This window comes from Poeciliopsis prolifica, unplaced genomic scaffold, assembly GCF_027474105.1.
Source record: "Poeciliopsis prolifica strain line A6 unplaced genomic scaffold, Auburn_PproV2 SCAFFOLD010, whole genome shotgun sequence".
NCBI lineage: Eukaryota > Metazoa > Chordata > Actinopteri > Cyprinodontiformes > Poeciliidae > Poeciliopsis > Poeciliopsis prolifica.
The window spans coordinates 2,013,650-2,030,856 of NW_026562385.1; the positions used below are offsets into that span (position 1 = coordinate 2,013,650).

A 17,207-nucleotide genomic window follows, 5' to 3' on the forward strand; every position below is an offset into this window, starting at 1 on the left:
TTGTTCAAGGTAGCTTTGTAAGCTAAGCAGAGAAGAACAAGACTTTTTTTTTTTAGCTTTGAGACGTGTGTTAATGAACACACCGTCAAAAACTTGTTCAGCAGATCAGTGAAAGGAACATATTTTTCACTCAGTAAATATGAAGGAGTGCTCCTGTTGTACATTCTTTGGGTATTTAGCACATAAAAGAGAAAAAGGAAATAATCCCTTGTACAGGTGGCAGTAAGCTTAAGCTGTTTCTATCTACATTTAGGAAAAGTTGAGTGGAAGAATTAAATGGATAAGTAACGAGGATAGCAACAACCTTGCCTTGAGTACTGTTGAGGAAATAAAACTTAAACCTGAAGCTTTCTATTAGTTGTAAGTCAACAAAAAAGGAATTTAGGTTGATACATCATGGTTAATTAATCTAACTGCAGTTTTCAAATTAAACTACTAAAATAAATTATCTAAATATCCCAAAATATAAGTCTACCAGCTCTGGTAACTCTGTGGTTCCTATTGTCTTTGCCCTACAATCAGAATAATCTACATTTTCAAATGAAAGGAAAACCTAGGTCAAAAGGTATTGTAGCTCCATCTAGTGGCCAACATGGAAATTTTACATTCATTTGGTAAACAATAGCTCAAGCTCATGAGCTTGCAGTTCATATATCTGAGGACATGCTAAAGCATTTTTCTGCAAAGCATTCCAAGAGCAACACATAGTTCACAGAGCCATAGTAATATATATTTTTAGGACAATACAAGAAAATACAGTTTTTAAGTCAAGCACTGCAAGGTTCATAAATCAAAGCAAGAAGTCAAAACAAAAAGTCTAAAATAAACCTCTTGGTCATTTACATAAAAAACATCTCCACATCTGAAACGTTACATTAAACCACAATCTGAACAGACAAGACAGTGAAGTGCAAGTTAACTTTAAAGCATCGGAAATACAATAAATAATAATTAGAAATACTACCACAGTGTCATCCAAGATAATTTACATGCCTTTGCTGAAAAGCACCACATCCTCTATAATAAATATGACAATAGTTAAATATTTCTGTTACACTTCTTTGCTTTTTGAAAACGCTTCATTCTTCTCAGTGCTTTAACAAACATTCTGCTGTCTCAAAGTCTTAAAGAAATGTTCAAACATAGTTGTTTATGGACATTGATGATACTTCATACATCTTTAATCTTTCCAGGTCAGAAAGTGTTTGGTGCAACCATAATAATTAGAAGACAGGTCTAACACAGTGGGTTTTTTGGGGGTTTTTTTTCCCAGGAAACCAGCAGATACATCTAGAATAAGACCAGTTCATTTTTCAGTCATCAAATGGTTAGCTTACATCCTCTGGATCTCAAAAAGGCGCACATCAGTGTCATACCAGATGGGAGGATCCACATTGCTACAAAAAAATAGACACAAATAATTTAATCAGCAGAGGCAGAAGATCCTGATAGAATATTAATTAAATCAGGAAATTATTATTTGGCATCATTTTACAAATAGCAGAGAATCCCACACAGCTGAGTATTTGGTCCCACACATATTTCTTTTTACATGATAGCCATGTAAAAAGAAAGGACATGCGTGGTGTCAACAGGAGACAAGGCAATCTTTATCACAGCTAAGCATTTCCTTATGGCCCAAAGCTCATCCGTACACTTTGACTTGTAATTTAGATTTTAAATCATGGATTCCAGTGATTTTTCTTCACTGAAAGCCTATAGTTTTCATTATGGCACACGTCTCCAGAAAGACAAAACACAGCACAACTTCAAAAATAAATTGGCGACAAACCATTCAATCAGAGTTAAAAGCATCTGCATGATCATCATATTTGATTTGCATGGCTATTATGCAAGTCGTATGAACTCTTTAAACTCGAGATTCAGATTTTCAAAATTTACACAGCTCATTCTATACTGTTATCAAAACATTTGCCTGGTTTCCTTAATATTCTTTGTATCATAACTTTTTTACAGTTATGATACAAACTTGACTTACCGCAAGTAAACAACTCCCCACATGTAGGTGCGAAACCACATAGCAGTGCCAGCGTTGGCCTGATACTTTCTGATGAGGATGGGGTGAGGAACTGGCAACAGGCCCACTAACGTGCCATGTTGAAGGAACTTCAGGATCTCTGATTCATCTGTTAGACCCCTGGAGAGAAACGGAAAGTGTATTTTCTTTTTTCTGCCAATATCAAAAGGTTCAAGGAGACTTTTGCATTTCAGGACATGAAACCAACTTGTCAATGCAGATCTTTTCCACCTGGGGAACTAATACTTGTAGAAGGCGCATGATAGTCTGAAGGGGCAACTTGCATTTCCAAGATAGGATCTGGGATAAAAGGAAATAATTACTTGTTTACATAGTTAAAAAAAATTCTAAAAGTTTATCTAGTAACTAAGGTTTTACAATTTGCGTACCCATTCTGGGGTAGGAGTCCATAATGAAGTCGAAGAGGCACTTGACAAACGGCTTCTTTCCATCTCCGCTTCAGTGTAGAAAACATCCTGGTAACACCAAGGAAACATTTGACATTAAATTTATGGACAACACATGGAGACAATAACAAAGCACTTACCTCATTGTCTCTGCCTGAGTTTGACTCTGTGTCACTGGTCCCAGCGGCTGCACTTTGGTCTGAGTGGACCGTCTGTGGAGAGTCTAACTTTGGGATTGACACCATGGTCCCATCCTCAGATACCTGAGACTTCTCAGTCAACTTATCTATGCCTGAAAGAAGTCAATAGCAAAACAATTATCAATGAGGTGGCACTGGTCAAAAACATTGGAGAATCAGCTGGACATCCTTGGTCTAATGAGATACGGACTGTGTAAAAAGTGCTAATAAATATAGTTGCCATATTGAATATTGAAGACAGAGCAGCTTTGGTAGCTCCAACTTTATCATCCACAAAACGTTTGAAATTCTGCAGTTCGGTCAAAATGTAAAATTGGGTTTATATACTGCTCAAAAAAATAACTCCAAGTAAATCGAACTTCTGTGAAATCAAACTGACCGTGAAAGCAACACTGATTGACAATCAATATCACCTGCTGTTGTGCAAATGGAATAGACAACAGGTGGAAATTATTTTCATATTTATTTCATTCAGTCAGATCTAGGATGTGTTATTTAAGTGTTCCCTTTATTTTTTGAGCAGTGTATATTGAAGCCTATGTAAAAAAAATAAAATAAATAAAGTAAGCAAAAACAGTTTCAGAACTCCTTGTTTCACAAATATATCTGAATCCAGACATGTCATACGGTTTAAAAATTGTTGCATCATGCAACACATAGGATTATTGAGGCCTCTGAGCAGCAGCTGGTGTTCTAGCTCAGCGAGGAAAACAGTGAGCCTTAAAAAAGAGGAACTTCTTTACAAGCATAGCTGTAACAAAAAAGTGGTTCATAAAACATTTAACTATTTCGGGTTCAAGAGGAGGGACCATAAAACTAGGGAAGCTTTTATATTAATTATGTAATGACTGAATCCAAAGTATTCAGTCGAAATGAAAGTACCTGGCATAGCGACTAGGCTGGCCTTCAGTGTACCCGGTTCTGCTGGCACCGCGGGGTGGGAGCCCTCCATGGACACAGTCTCTTGGGAGCTTGTGCGGGAAATCACATCTGGTGACTTCTTCTTCCTCTGCAAAGCCTTTTGGATTGTAGCGGGGTCAGAGGGCAGATTGGCCAGCTGGTGGAATACGTTGCGCTTGCGGATGATGGCATAGACAAGATTGCAGTTTCCTGGCAGAGAGATAAAAAATATTATCTAAGTAGACATGCAAAATTAAAGCATTTCAGCAACATGCAGACGCAGAATGGATCCAGCTTACCATCAAACTGGTACTGGATAATGTTGTTGAAAGCCTCAAGAAGGAAGAAGACAAGGTGGTGGTTTTGAATGGTTGAGAACAGAAACCAGGTGGTGGAGAAGGCCTCCAGAAGGTGGAGTAGTTTATTGGCTGCTACCATAGACAGGCTCTTCAGGTAGGGGGAAACTGCAAGCAACAAGAAGAGCAGATACAATACTTTAAGTATTCCTATTTAATTCAGTTAACTGTGAGAACTCCTTCATGACATTAAGCCGAAAACATTTAAATGTTATATGATTTCAGAAAAAAATAATAAAAGGAAAGATGCCAACTTACCATTTACAATAATTGTGAGCAGGCAGTCGAAAAGAGGTTGGAGGCGCTGATGTCCTGTGGTGATAATTTTGTGAAAAACCTAGAAAACAAACAGAAACAGTGAGACTTCGCATGACTCCAATCAGCAATAATTGTTAGCTTTCAAGAAGCAGTATCCCGTCTCACCACTATTAGCAGGTCTGCGTGCGTCCCTGTGAACACCGGGATGTCCATTGGAACATGGAGAGAATATGGCTTATTCAAGCGCACACCAAAGTTTCTCTCCCCGCTCAGGAGGAGCAAAATAAACACACCGATGTGCATGAGTCCAACACGAGCTGCAACCAGATCACAACATACTAAAGGAGTTGAGGCATTTGACATAAGAATACGCTTTTATCTAAACTATTCCACATTCTCTGTTGCCACAGAGGGGAAAGATTTGTTATTGTTTTTGGTATTAAAAGAAAAGTAAAGTAAGAAAGTAATTCATGTGGCATCACACATAACTTAATGCATTCCTTGGTATTGGCCTGTAGCATAAAATGTCAAACTTACATTGATCTGCCCTGGCATCATTCAGGTAATAGAGAATTGGAACGAGAACGTCCAGCACATCACTGCTCTTCAGGACGAAAAACAAGAATTTCTGTTGAGTGAATCATACAGTAAAAGTGTGTTACTTAACAAGAAAGAGAGAGAGACTCCACTAATGTTTCACTTTATTTGAGTGCTCTTCAACCTTATTGAAGTCGCAGAGTTTCCAGAAAAGCACCAGCAGCTCTTGGTGGAATTGAATTTTCTTGGTGGAGTGGGGCAGGTACGTCTGAGCCAGGGGATTGGTCAGTAGACGAGCGAGACCCTTCAGCACAAAGTCAAAGTCCTACCGATGGAAGAGTGTAAAGATAAATTTCAATAAAATAAAGAAATGGATCAAAATTGTTTCTTTTTTTTCAAAAAAACAAACAAACCTCTTCTCTGTGAATCCTTGACAGGTAATTGACAAAGAGGTTTTCAGGGCCAGCATTCTGCAGACAGTTTTTTTTTTTTGTTTCAGAAAAAGATATCAAATGAAATATTGTCAACAAGTTGTCAACCTTTGTTGCTCTCTTGTTGTACCTCTAACTCCTCTATGCTAGATGAGGAAGGAGCAGGTCGGGGGACTCCTCCATCGTGCTCTAGTGTCACAATAAGAATCTGTACAGCCTGCTCCACCAGCTGCTCCCGGTAGTCCGCGAATAGAAGGTGGTTGTAGGGGATACCGTACCCCACCGGATCATAAGCACAGACCACATTGAGGAGAGATGTGAAAAGAGGAAGAGCATGTCTAAAGAAGACAAGAAAAAAAACATTATAAAGACAGTCAGAGACTCACTCAAAAAGTGAATCTCAGGAAATACTTTCTCTTCATGTTCTGTTTGCCGACTGGGTTAACTACAGAAGGAAAAGGAAAACTCATCCATGTTGACAAAATGATGTGAACAAACAACAACTGTGAAATGTTTATAAGCATTGACAGGTGACCAGTTCATCGCAAGACGTTTCCAATTGATTTCACTTAAGAATTTAAGTTTTAAATAAATTGAATTTGGGTTTTATTAGCTGTAAGACATAAGTGCCAAAGTTAAAAATCAACACATGAAATCTACATCACACTGAATGTGATGAGTCTATATATTGAGACTCATAAATATATGATGAGTAAATTTAGATAAATTAATTAATTATTCAATTTAAAAAGGTACCCGACTGCATGTGGACAAACCTATAAAAGCCTGTTACCTATTCTCTGTGGAGCAGAAGAATGTGACCCAGGGGTTTAGGACGCTGTTGTCGGGTGACGGAGGCAGGTACATGGCCTCTGAGAAGCAGGTCAGTAACAATCTCAACAGCTCTGCCCTGGAGGTTCAGAAAAAATGGATCATCATGTGAGAGAAAGGGAAAAATAATTCTGATTCTGTGATTTAGGTGTTGTCAGGTTCAAAAATATAAACCAAACCTACCTGTTGAGGTCATGGATGTAGTTAAGAGGCGGGGACTGTGCAAAGCCCACTCCGGCCTCCCAGATGTACTCACAGCTGTCTAAAGACTGCATGTTTTCCACTGAGTCCTGGAAATAGTCACAATAAACGCTTCAATTTGAATTTCTTTCATTTAACCAAATGAGTCAACTTCAAACATTAGCTAATGGCTAAACAAGAAACATGGCGTTAAAAAGACGCCCTTTGGTAGACATACATATAATGTGTTGGTCTCGATCTTTGGAAAGGAAAGCCTCACTTTCTCCTTCTTTAAAAGATAATTGTTCTACATTTCATTTTACAGTCAACATGTGAAATAAAAAAAGCACTGCACATTTACAGCAGCTGCCTGGCTAGAAATTCTTTACATTCTGAAAGAAGAGAGTCGATGTCTTCCTGGTGTGACCAGCGGAGAAACCTGTCACTATCTCTGCATTCTGCTTTCAGCAAAACTCGAGGGACAGGTTAGTGAGGCGACTTCAGATCAGGAAGAAGGAAACAGTCCTACAAAAATAGCTCTTACCTTTCAATCATGAGACAAGATTAGAGTGAGGCTCGGAAAAAAACAGAAACTATGAAACGACGCTCGACGCTGCTATTGCTATTGCTGGGAAAATGACAAATGAATGGCGTTTTAAATTAGATTGCACAGTGTTTAGGATGTTAGGTACTCACAGGGCCTCTTCTGTGACTGTGCACAGTGAAGTCAGGGCAGAAGAGCAGGTCAGCGATTGCCAAGAGCAGCGACTCAGCCAGTGGTCGGGCTCCATCATCATCATCCAGTTCATCTGTCTGAAAAAAAGATGCCCACGAGAAGCTTTATTTGCATGTCAGAACTTTCCGCTGTTTGCCAAAATAAATTATTTAATGTAATCTGACAAACACAAGAACTCCTAAAATAAAAAGAAACTACTTTGCTGTCTTATTCCCATGATAATTGGTGCAAGGAAAGGGCAACAAATTGTGTATTACAGCTGGAATGAAGCAGTTTAAAAAGCTTAAATGGGCCACAAAAAGCAACCGCCTTTGGCATCCCTTATGAGATTTGCAGATCATGGCCAAAAAGAGACCCTATAGACAAGGTGCACTAGCATCTTGCCTGGGTGTTTTGATCCCACTGGACACTAAATACAAGTGCAAAATGTATCTGTATTATCTTAGGTTGGCTTTGCTGTAAAAGATGGAAATGGATTCACTCTGAACCACATGGCCCCCCACTGACCTGATGTGAATCCTCTCAAGCAGAAGTTATTACCAGAATATCTCTATCTAATTTAACTCATTGTTGGAACATTTTCTTTGTTCATAAAGTGATGTAAGCAAAAGATCAGTCCCACTGGATCATATTTGGGAGTTTTCTCAATAGAGGATTATTTCTTTTGACTGAAACAAATGTAACTTCAAAAAAACAAAACGATAACATGTCAAGGTTGAGATGGAAACGAGCAACTATAAATAGATGCAGCAAAGCAACAAAACATACAGAAGTTTTGGATAAAATGCTCAACTGTGAAAAGATAGTCACCTACAGGGAATAGAAATTTAGCTGAGTCAATTCATCCCTTTACCAATTCATATCGCTTCATTTTATATCTACATGTCTCCATTTGATCAGTTCCTACTTCTATTTCATAGCTATAAATAAACAAACTGTTGGACAGTTTATTTTTATTTCTATGAAAGCACTTTCACTAATTTATTAGGATGAAAAACCTTAAAAAATGGTAAATTAGTCATAATTGCTTAAAATTTGTGACTGAGCAAATGAAGTAAGAAATCTCCAACCCACAAAATGACAAAAAGGTAAACACTTGAAATGACCAGCAACCAAAGACCACAAAGACATATAAATGACAAAAGGAATTTAAAAAAACAAAAGATAAAATGTTATGCATTTGTAAATAAAATAGAATGCCAAATGACAAGCAGATGCGACAATACAAAAAAGCCAAACAACAGCGCTACAGTGATGTTCACTACATTCTGTGAGACAACTTAAGATCGGTACAATAAAACATAAAAACATGCCTCCGAAGGGGCCTCAAAATCTGTTAAACATTACCAATAACAGTTTCTGTTTCCACTCACCCCAGCATGTCCTGCACCAGGAACCGTTGACCAGAAGAACCCTCTCCAGTCTTGGTCCTCGAAGATGTAGGGAAGAATCCGGGTCAGGATGCGGGTGCAGTTCAGAATCACCTGCTTCTCCCTGTCGGTGGGACAGCCAGACTCTGCTCCCTGCACCAGCTTCTCCACCGCCTGGAAAACAAACAAACAAGACATTGTGACACTGTGTATTTCCATCCGGTTTTACTCTTGCTTCAAATGGATTTTGGGAGCAAAATGTAAAATGTAAGAAGATTTTGCTTACATAAGGAGCATTGTTGTTGTTTTTGCATACAATTACTAAAAACAATAAGTCTGCATTTTATCAACCGGGTGCCAGAGCTTTTGTCTAAAGCAGATAAACCCTTGTAACAAGCTTTGCTTCGAGGACTCTGGTCTCCTTGCTCTTTATTTAATTATGCTGCACGCCTGTGTGTGTCTGTTTTGTTTCAGATATGCAGCTTCAAATGGAAGCTGGAAATAAGAGACAGGAAGCAGAGAAAAAGGAAGGGGAGTTGACTCATTATTCCCACATCTAAGTGGCTTCCAAAAAAGTAAAAAAAAAAAAATCCTGCACTGCTGCAATAATATTATGATTTCACTCCAACAGGGGGATATCCTCATATTCCCATATGTTTTATGTTCTTTCTGTGTGCACCTTATAGCAGAGGGTTGCCAGGTTTGACGGCGACTCCTCTCGAACAGCTCTTATCTCTGCAGCTGGCACCAGAGCAAAAACATCCTGGACTGTGATGGTGGTGTCTGCCCAGAACTGGTCCCAGAAGGCATCCTCTGTGGCTTCCACCGGCTGTGGGAAACACGGACACATTCAGACGACAGATTCACCAGATGAAATCCGATTTCAGACGCAAAAGTCAAAAACACAATCTTTATTCATTTTCAATTGATAAATATACTCGTCTAGCCTGATGGTACACATAAATCCATTACCTTAACGACAATGTAAACATAGGAGCTTTTTCTAGCAACAGTGGGTGCTTTCTGCTGCGCACCAACCTCAGCCTCCACCTGCCGCATCTGCAAACGTGTTTATTCCCGGAATTACGTCATGAAGCTATGATTTTGCTTGAACGCCACCAGTAATTATCGTCCAACACTGAATATGTAGGCTAACGCCAGAAAACACGGTTATGGTTATTTGTTTCCCAATCCAATTTATAATATATAAACCACGCATTTTACTGCGCCTTGAAGCGACAGCTTCACAATGACACTATAATCTTATGTCATCATTTTACGAAATAAAAAAAGGTTGTGTTTTAAAAGGCTGCTTGCAGGCGGAGGTTCATTTTGTTTAGCTGCTATTTGGGAGCCGCTTTCTCATTAACGCGGTGATGCTCCTCGGTGCGTTCTTGCGCTCTGATGGTAATAATTTGTCCCACTGAAGCACACACATATATATGTATACCTGCGTTTTGGTCGTGAGCTGGATCACCGCCTTCCTGAAATTTAGCTTTGAATCGCTGCTTCCCATCGCGGTCGATTCCCTTCAGACGCGTAAATCTGCTGCCGCTGAGATTCCCTGTTAATCTCACCTCCGTCCTACGCTTGAGTCATTGGTGGAGGCGGGTTTTTTTCTTTCTTTCTTTTTTTTTTTTAACCATTGGCTGGCTGGAGCTATGGAGAGTCTGAAGTGCCAAATTGTGAAAGATAAATTAAACTGAAAAATATAATAAAATGAAATAAAATAAATAAATATGTCAAATCACACTGGAAATAAATTAATGGGATGTTCATAATCAACTAAATGGATAAATAATTCATTAATATTTTGCAAAAAAATAGAAATTCTATTAAGGTATTTTATGTATTTTAAGTATTCCCATTTTGATCTCATGGTTCCTTTAGTGTACTGGATGAATTTATCTGCTAATTAGGCCTGTCTCTTGATACAAATCATAAAGATTTCACAAAAAATAAATACATAAATAAAACTAAATAAACCTACTATGCCTTTCAGCTTATAAGTGTAAGGCAAGAAAGATGTTATATATCTATTTATGGTTTTAGTAAATAAATTAAATATAAAATTATTTATTGTGTAGCTTATTAATTTGATTTATGTTTTAAACTTAACTAAGACACGTTTCCAAGTAGCATAATTTGAAAAACGTTCTTAATCTCTCTGTGCTTCAGGCTGAAATATCTGGTTGAGATTGTAGATAAAAGTAAGAAAATAATAATGATCTTAATATTAATCTGTGAAATATGATCAAAATTTTAATAGGATGATAACACCATTAAGATTAAAAAATATTTTTCAAAGGCGTTTTGGCCATTAGACACAAATGCAAATATTTGACATAATAATACTTATATTAAATTAAATTCAATATAGGTGTGATCTCCTAAGAGAATAATGATCTATTTTGAACTTGTTGAATTTGATATCTGTTATACAAAATTATCATTTGACTAAGCAGTAGAAAAGAAAATAAATCATGCGAAAACTATAAAGAAAACCCTCAGACAGTAAAAGCACCTCGATGACCACAATTATTCCTATTACAAATTTAGTTTTCATATTTTTTTTCTGGATCCTAAATTTTTGGCTATTTCCATCAATGAACGCTATCAAAACGACTCTTTAATTGTTATAGCGACCTATCAAGTTTTTGCAATGTCGATGTTGATCGAAAACAGAGTGTTCAAAACTTTCAGATGAAGTATACAAAAACCGCTTAACTGGACATCATAATATTTATATAAAAATAACCACCTCTCAGGCGGGATCCTGCTCTTCCCGTTCATGTAAAAGAGTTGGCAGATTGAATGTGCTCGGACACGGACAACTCAGTAGTCCCTGCGCAGCCGCAGTGAGTTGTAAACACAACAGTTGCGGTTGGCTGTGTATGTTCGAGAGCTAGCTAGTCTGAGCTAAGGTCTGGAACGTATATGGGCTCTGGTCATATATCGACATTTTAAGTTAAGTTAGCAGTATCGTGTGGGACTTTTGGATTAGACAACCCTGACATGAGATGTTGAGAAAACATTGCTAATATAGAAAAATGCGTTAGCTCGCCATGACGTTAGCGTTAGCTTGTAACCAATGACAAAGCGCCTGAGAGGAATTGTTAACCAGCTAGCGACATTTTTTGGTGTTTATTTCCTATTCAACGCTGCTTATGCTTCATTGTGTGGCTTGAAATAGAAGCTTATTAATGTGACAGCGTCGCCAACATGGACCATTGTATGCCGCCTTTATTCAGCGTAATTAATTAGTTTTGGAAAGTTAGCTTAAGCAAAGCAATAGGCCATCAACAGACATCTTGAGACGGTAACTAAAAAGCCGAATAATTCTTTCGGATTTAAACAAACTGCGGTAGAAGCTCCTCCAGGTGGAAAAAGTGTTATCATATGTTGACTGACAACAGGTGAGTTCATTCTGCACTTTAGTATTAAATACATTGGATTATTTAAAACATTGTACATTGATCATTCACACCTCGCAGTAGCCATTTTAAAACGTAGATTATGCTAAAAAGCATAGCGGTTGTCTTTACGCTGGTACAGCAAACATAACGGCGTTAGCATGACAGTAACATAGTTAATTTGTCATTTTCTGGTATTGCTACTGTTTTAAGTAATGCTCACGTTAGCTTGTCTCGATATTTATGCGACAGCTAAGATTTCAGTGTCTCTTCGCCGCAGTCTTTTGTTATATTGGTCAGTTTTTTAATTTTTTTAGTCTGTTTTTTTGTATTTTGAAAGTACTAACATTTTTCACATTTTTGTCGTTTTAACACCCACAAATTTAAATCTATTTTATGTAAAATGCAAACGAAAAATTGTGCTTAATTATGTTGTATAAGCTAAAGGACACGAGGCTCTTCTTTGGAAAGCAGCCCAATCTCAGACAGAATGAGAAGTGTTTGTGAATATCACTTATCCAGTCCTTCCACAGATTCTCACTTGAAATTATTCTTGAATATGCTTGATCTGAAATTTTCAGTTTCAGTTTGGCTATATATTTACACCCAAAATACTGGACACTCACTTGCATCTTTTTCTATGACTGTTTAAGGTTGATTCACATTCTTTTTTTTAGGGTAGCTGTTCAGTTCAGCAGGAAGAACAATATTCTCCATGTACTTTCAGGACCCAAAATGTTTTCTTCAAGAATTTCCTTCTTGTGTCAGTATGAGTTCTGGTATGCTCTCCTCCAGAACCAGAACCAAACATAGAGAAGCGGCATTCAGCTTCTATGTATCCCAAAGCTGAAATACTGAGTTCCTTTAAACTTGACTAAAAACTCAGAGTTGCTATTGAACCATAATAAATGAAACACAGACCAACCTTTTGATATGCAAATGATGGCACCTGACAAAATGTTATGTTCACTGGTTTTCTCAATTGTTAACTGTGTGGTGTGTTCTGTGACTTTGTATTTTTATGATGTAAATAACTTTGAACTGCCTTGTTGCTGAAATATGCCATACTTGTTTGATTGAAATGAGAAAACTTGAACATTGTTTGCCCTTTGAATTCAAAATATTTTAATTTGTTAACTTGAAATGTTGTAACAAAGAGCAATATCTGTTTTTAATGCAGGAAGCGACAGCACAGCGGTGGTGATGAGGAGAGTAGCCGCCTGGTGCCTCAAGCCAAAAGGCAGAGCAGCACTCATCCTCTCTCCCCTGAGCCAGGTCGGGATGCTTGGGACTCAGAGGTACTCTTTCTTTATGACTCTCTCTCCAAAGCATAGAAAGCCTCTGTGATTTCTCATTTTGCGTAAACCATAAAATGCGTCAACTACAGGCTTTGTTATTTATCAAACAGACATCCAACAGCGAGAGCAGCAGCAACATCAGCAGCCCTGAACATGCAGCTGGGAGTCGGTGTGCTTTGGGCCCCTACAGCCCCTCCAGCTCCGGCCTGTCGTCGGAGCTGGGCGGCCCCGCAAATCAGCTGTCGTACCTGCAGATCAACCGCATCCTCAGGGAGGCTCATTTCTATAGCCTGCAAAGCCGAGGTCAGCTCAGAGACCCCAGATGAAATGATGCTGTCCTCTGATACGCCAAAGGACTGAAAACGTGTCGCTGATCGTTTCGCTCGGCTCTTCCTCTCCCATCTTCAGTCATTGTAACACATATCACAGCTGTACACATCTGTGGGTGGATGGCAGTATCTATAGGAGCAGTTCATCTATCAGTTGAGCAATAACAACTTTGATAACTGTGATCTACTCAAAACATTCTATACTCCACTTATTTTCCAACCAATCTGGTTTACCAACTGCTCTGAGAGCCTTAAAGTGTATGCGACTGATTGTGGGTTCATATGAGTCCTTGTTAAATTGTACATGAAAACCGTAGAAATGCTGAAGTGGCACCAAACTCCAGTTTTGGGCCAGTCATTGTGAAGTGTTTAGTCTTACAGTAGGATTCTGACAGGTGTGAGTAAATGGACCAGTCTCAGGGAGGATATGTCTTAGACTGCTCTCTTGCTTTCATATTTTGACTGGGGGGTTAAGGGTTGGGGGGAGATGTTAATGTGGGTAAGACTTTCAATGTTATCTACTAGAATTCAATTTAGTCGAAAAGTCAGGCCATAGTACATAGGGTTTATTATGATAGCATTTCAACAGATTTCAGGATCGTCTTGGATCATATATTAGGCTTATCCCTCTTGGGCTTGAATTTTTCTCTCACACTTTGTAGTTTATGAACACACCTGATTGTCACAGTTTTTTTTTTTTTTTTTTTTTTTACATACATCCCACGGATTCATTTCTATCACTTGATTTTGCTTTCTCCAGATCTCAATAAGACTAATTTGATGAGCTGGTTTCAGGAATTGCTTTGCTGCCTTTATATTAGCTAAATTTTCTGATCATAGACATAAAGTTCCTTGCAAAAATATTCATACCTGTTGGACATTTTGTAAAATCACAACCAAGGTATTTCAGTGTTTTTTTATAGATACTTTTGTGATAGAACAACACAAAGTACTCCCGTCAACATTTTTGTTTTGCAAATAAAAATATCTAAAGGTGCTTTAGGGATTGGTCATGGGGACCTAATATTTTAGGATGACATTCTGGCATTTAAAACAATAAAAAAATACCTAATGATCAAAAATGTATGACATTGCTTTTTGGCTATAAATCTAACTGCATGTACTCCTCTAAGATGGCTACCTTACTATACTCCAATTACTTTGAGTAGTGCATTTGTACAACCAAACAGCACAAAGGTATTGCAATCAGCTACATATTATATGTCATAAAAAATAAGCATGCACCAAGGGTTTCAGTACTACTGGAAGCTCCTCCAGAGTTAGCATGGGCTTCTTGGCTGCTTTTCAGATTAATGTTTGTCTTACCCACGCTGTCGGTTTTGTCAGAAATGCCATAGTTGGTGTGCAGTTGAGTTCTTTCCATTTAGAGCCAGGCAATAAAACAATTACAATACTTTATTGAGGAACAGGTAATGAGTAACAGTAATGAAGATAGACTTTAAGATTTAAAAACAGACCCTATATCAGGCAGTACGTGTGGCCGCCACTACTTAAGCATTTTCACCAGATGGCGAAGAGATTGCAACTAATAATGTAAACTTGCGTGTTCTCAAACATGTTCACACTCCTCAACAGCACTGCAAGGGGCTTTTGTACAACAATTTATTTGTTGCCAGTTGAGCGTTTTTTTAATTTTTTACTTGTTCATTTGTAATCCATAATTTACCACAATACTTAAGGGATTTGTGTTTTGAAAAACAGATCATTATTAATTATGCTCACTTTAACTTGTCCGTTCAGTTTGCGTGTACAAATGCACTCTTAGCAACTGGATTGTTAATAATTATTGGAATTGTTCAACACAGAATATTGTGATTCGCCATGCTTATTCAAACTTAACAAATTTTTCTATAATTGAACCTTTCTTTAAACTTTCATCCTGACCTGATGTGTCTTGTTTTCATGATGGCGTTTTATCAATAATCTTGTATAAAAGAAACTCTGAGGCCTTCAGGGAACAGCTGGATTTATACTGAAATCACTTATTTAAAAAAAAAATCACATTCTTTAAAAAGGTGCCCTACTTTATGTTGGTCTATAGCACAAAATTCCAATAAATTAGTGGTTATGGAAAAATAACACACCTACATGTGATAAGACTCAAGGGGTATGAATACTTTTGAAAGGCACAGAAAGTCACCTGTTAGTTTTAGGTAGATACACTGCAGCCTGTTTCTTTGTAATGATGAATCATCGTCATGCAGTGTTTCATAGTTTACACTAGTTATGCAGAAACGATCACTATTATAACCAAAAGAAGAGCCCATTTAAGATGGTAGTATTTTATATCAACGGGAGGATTAATCTGTGACTGTCATTATCTGGTAGATTTAGTCTGATTTGTTTCCATTCCAACATCAGTGTCATCTCCCTTGAAATCATAAGATGCACATTGAAAAATCTCAGAAGTGATCATGGTGGGAAAAACATTACAACTTCAAAAGTATGTCCACCTGGCATAAGGATTAGGGGTCATTTTTGTTGTGGTTGCACCTGGAATCTTATAAGCACAATTGTACTTTTGTTGCCTCACAAAAAGAAATGTTCATTTTTATAAGAGCTGAGGTAGGAAGAAGGCTGTCTTTTGACAGTGCTCCCTCCATTTCACCAAAAGTACAAAGGAATGTACAGCAACGCTTTGACAATATTTACACATGCTTTAATAATACATTTTATGTATTATTTTAAGTCTTTCTGTGTTGCTTTTTTATTGTTGGACAGGATCTGCTAATGCTGGTATAGAAATGCATCTCCATTTATAGAACAGCTACAAAAAGCCCTCATCTTGATTATTCAAAGTATGGCAAAAGAGTGTCTAGGGAAGCAATCAAAAAGTTATTTTTGTACATGATCTTCCACACATTAAACCAGATTTCCAAGAGTTGCCGGCATTAAATCGTCTAATGCAGGTCAGGTGTGATGCATTGTGTATAAAGTATATGGGGCTTTCATGGTAATGGCGGAAATGAGAGCCAATGATTTCTGGTCGTTTGCTTGCATTTGTTCAAATCTTGGGTCATTATCCAGAAAACACCATAAAAAAATAAAATCAAATTTCACCACAAATTTTCTTCCTGACCAATCTAACTAAAACACACTCAAATGTTTCTTTTTAGATGTAGGGTTTTTTCTTATTTTTTGACTGATTTTGCCAAAAGAAAAGGTTTTTAATTTTATTTTGAGAGCTTATTACCACATGCCTTTCTGCCATATTCAAAGGTTGCTAGGTGTGTGCCTCTGTGCGCTGCACACCAGCTGATTACCCTGACCTATCCTGATGAAAGGACAGCGAACTGCTAAAGTGGGATTAGTGTATTTTGTTAGTTTGTTGTCCCTCAACAACAATTTTGAATTCAATGTGTGAAAAATGAAAGCATTTTTGAGCTGTGGTTCATATTTATTTTTCGGGATTATATATTTTTTGTATTTAGAAATGTAAAAAATTAACATGACAGATTTTTTTTCTTTTTTTTTTCTCTCTGCTTCGGTGGATATCCTCTCATTTAAAGAAATAAAGTTGATTTTAAAATGAAATACTCTCATTTGATGCTTAAAATGTATGTGTGCATATACAAGATATGTATATATATATATATATATATATATATATATATATATATATATATATATATATATATATATATATATATATATAACAAAACATACTTCAAGATTTATTTGTTGGTTTTTTACTCTGCTGGATGGTATGTTTCATATTCTTTGTGCATTCCCCTCCGCTGCCCCCACCGTCACAAATGCCCAGTAATGAATGGTTTTCTATGAACTGAGACCCTTTTTAATGAGACATGACCAAAGTCTCAAGGAGGAGCTAAGAAAGGTTTCTTTAATTAGCACAGTACGTGTCCTTGTCACAGACATAGTAACAGATTACATACATTAAT

At 37.5% G+C, this 17,207-nt stretch overlaps 2 protein-coding genes across 2 annotated transcripts; one reads left to right on the plus strand and one right to left on the minus strand.

Annotated features, from left to right (window-relative positions):
* hid1a (HID1 domain containing a) lies at nt 1–9,824 on the minus strand. Its single transcript, XM_055036142.1, has 19 exons — nt 9,695–9,824; nt 8,924–9,073; nt 8,248–8,418; nt 6,835–6,951; nt 6,142–6,248; nt 5,921–6,037; nt 5,258–5,465; nt 5,110–5,166; nt 4,881–5,021; nt 4,697–4,787; nt 4,325–4,476; nt 4,160–4,238; nt 3,845–4,009; nt 3,528–3,755; nt 2,586–2,737; nt 2,428–2,514; nt 2,247–2,338; nt 2,000–2,158; nt 1–1,397 (listed from the first exon to the last, which is right to left on the minus strand). Exons 1-19 carry the CDS (start codon nt 9,758–9,760, stop codon nt 1,334–1,336), a joined length of 2,403 nt encoding a protein of 800 aa, XP_054892117.1. The 5' UTR covers nt 9,761–9,824; the 3' UTR covers nt 1–1,333.
* Nucleotides 9,825–11,114: 1,290 nt separating this feature from the next.
* Nucleotides 11,115–16,839, plus strand: LOC129363830 (uncharacterized). The gene is made up of 3 exons (XM_055036140.1): nt 11,115–11,660; nt 12,838–12,955; nt 13,066–16,839. Exons 1-3 carry the CDS (start codon nt 11,644–11,646, stop codon nt 13,279–13,281), a joined length of 351 nt encoding a protein of 116 aa, XP_054892115.1. The 5' UTR covers nt 11,115–11,643; the 3' UTR covers nt 13,282–16,839.
* The last annotated feature ends 368 nt before the right edge of the window (nt 16,840–17,207 follow it).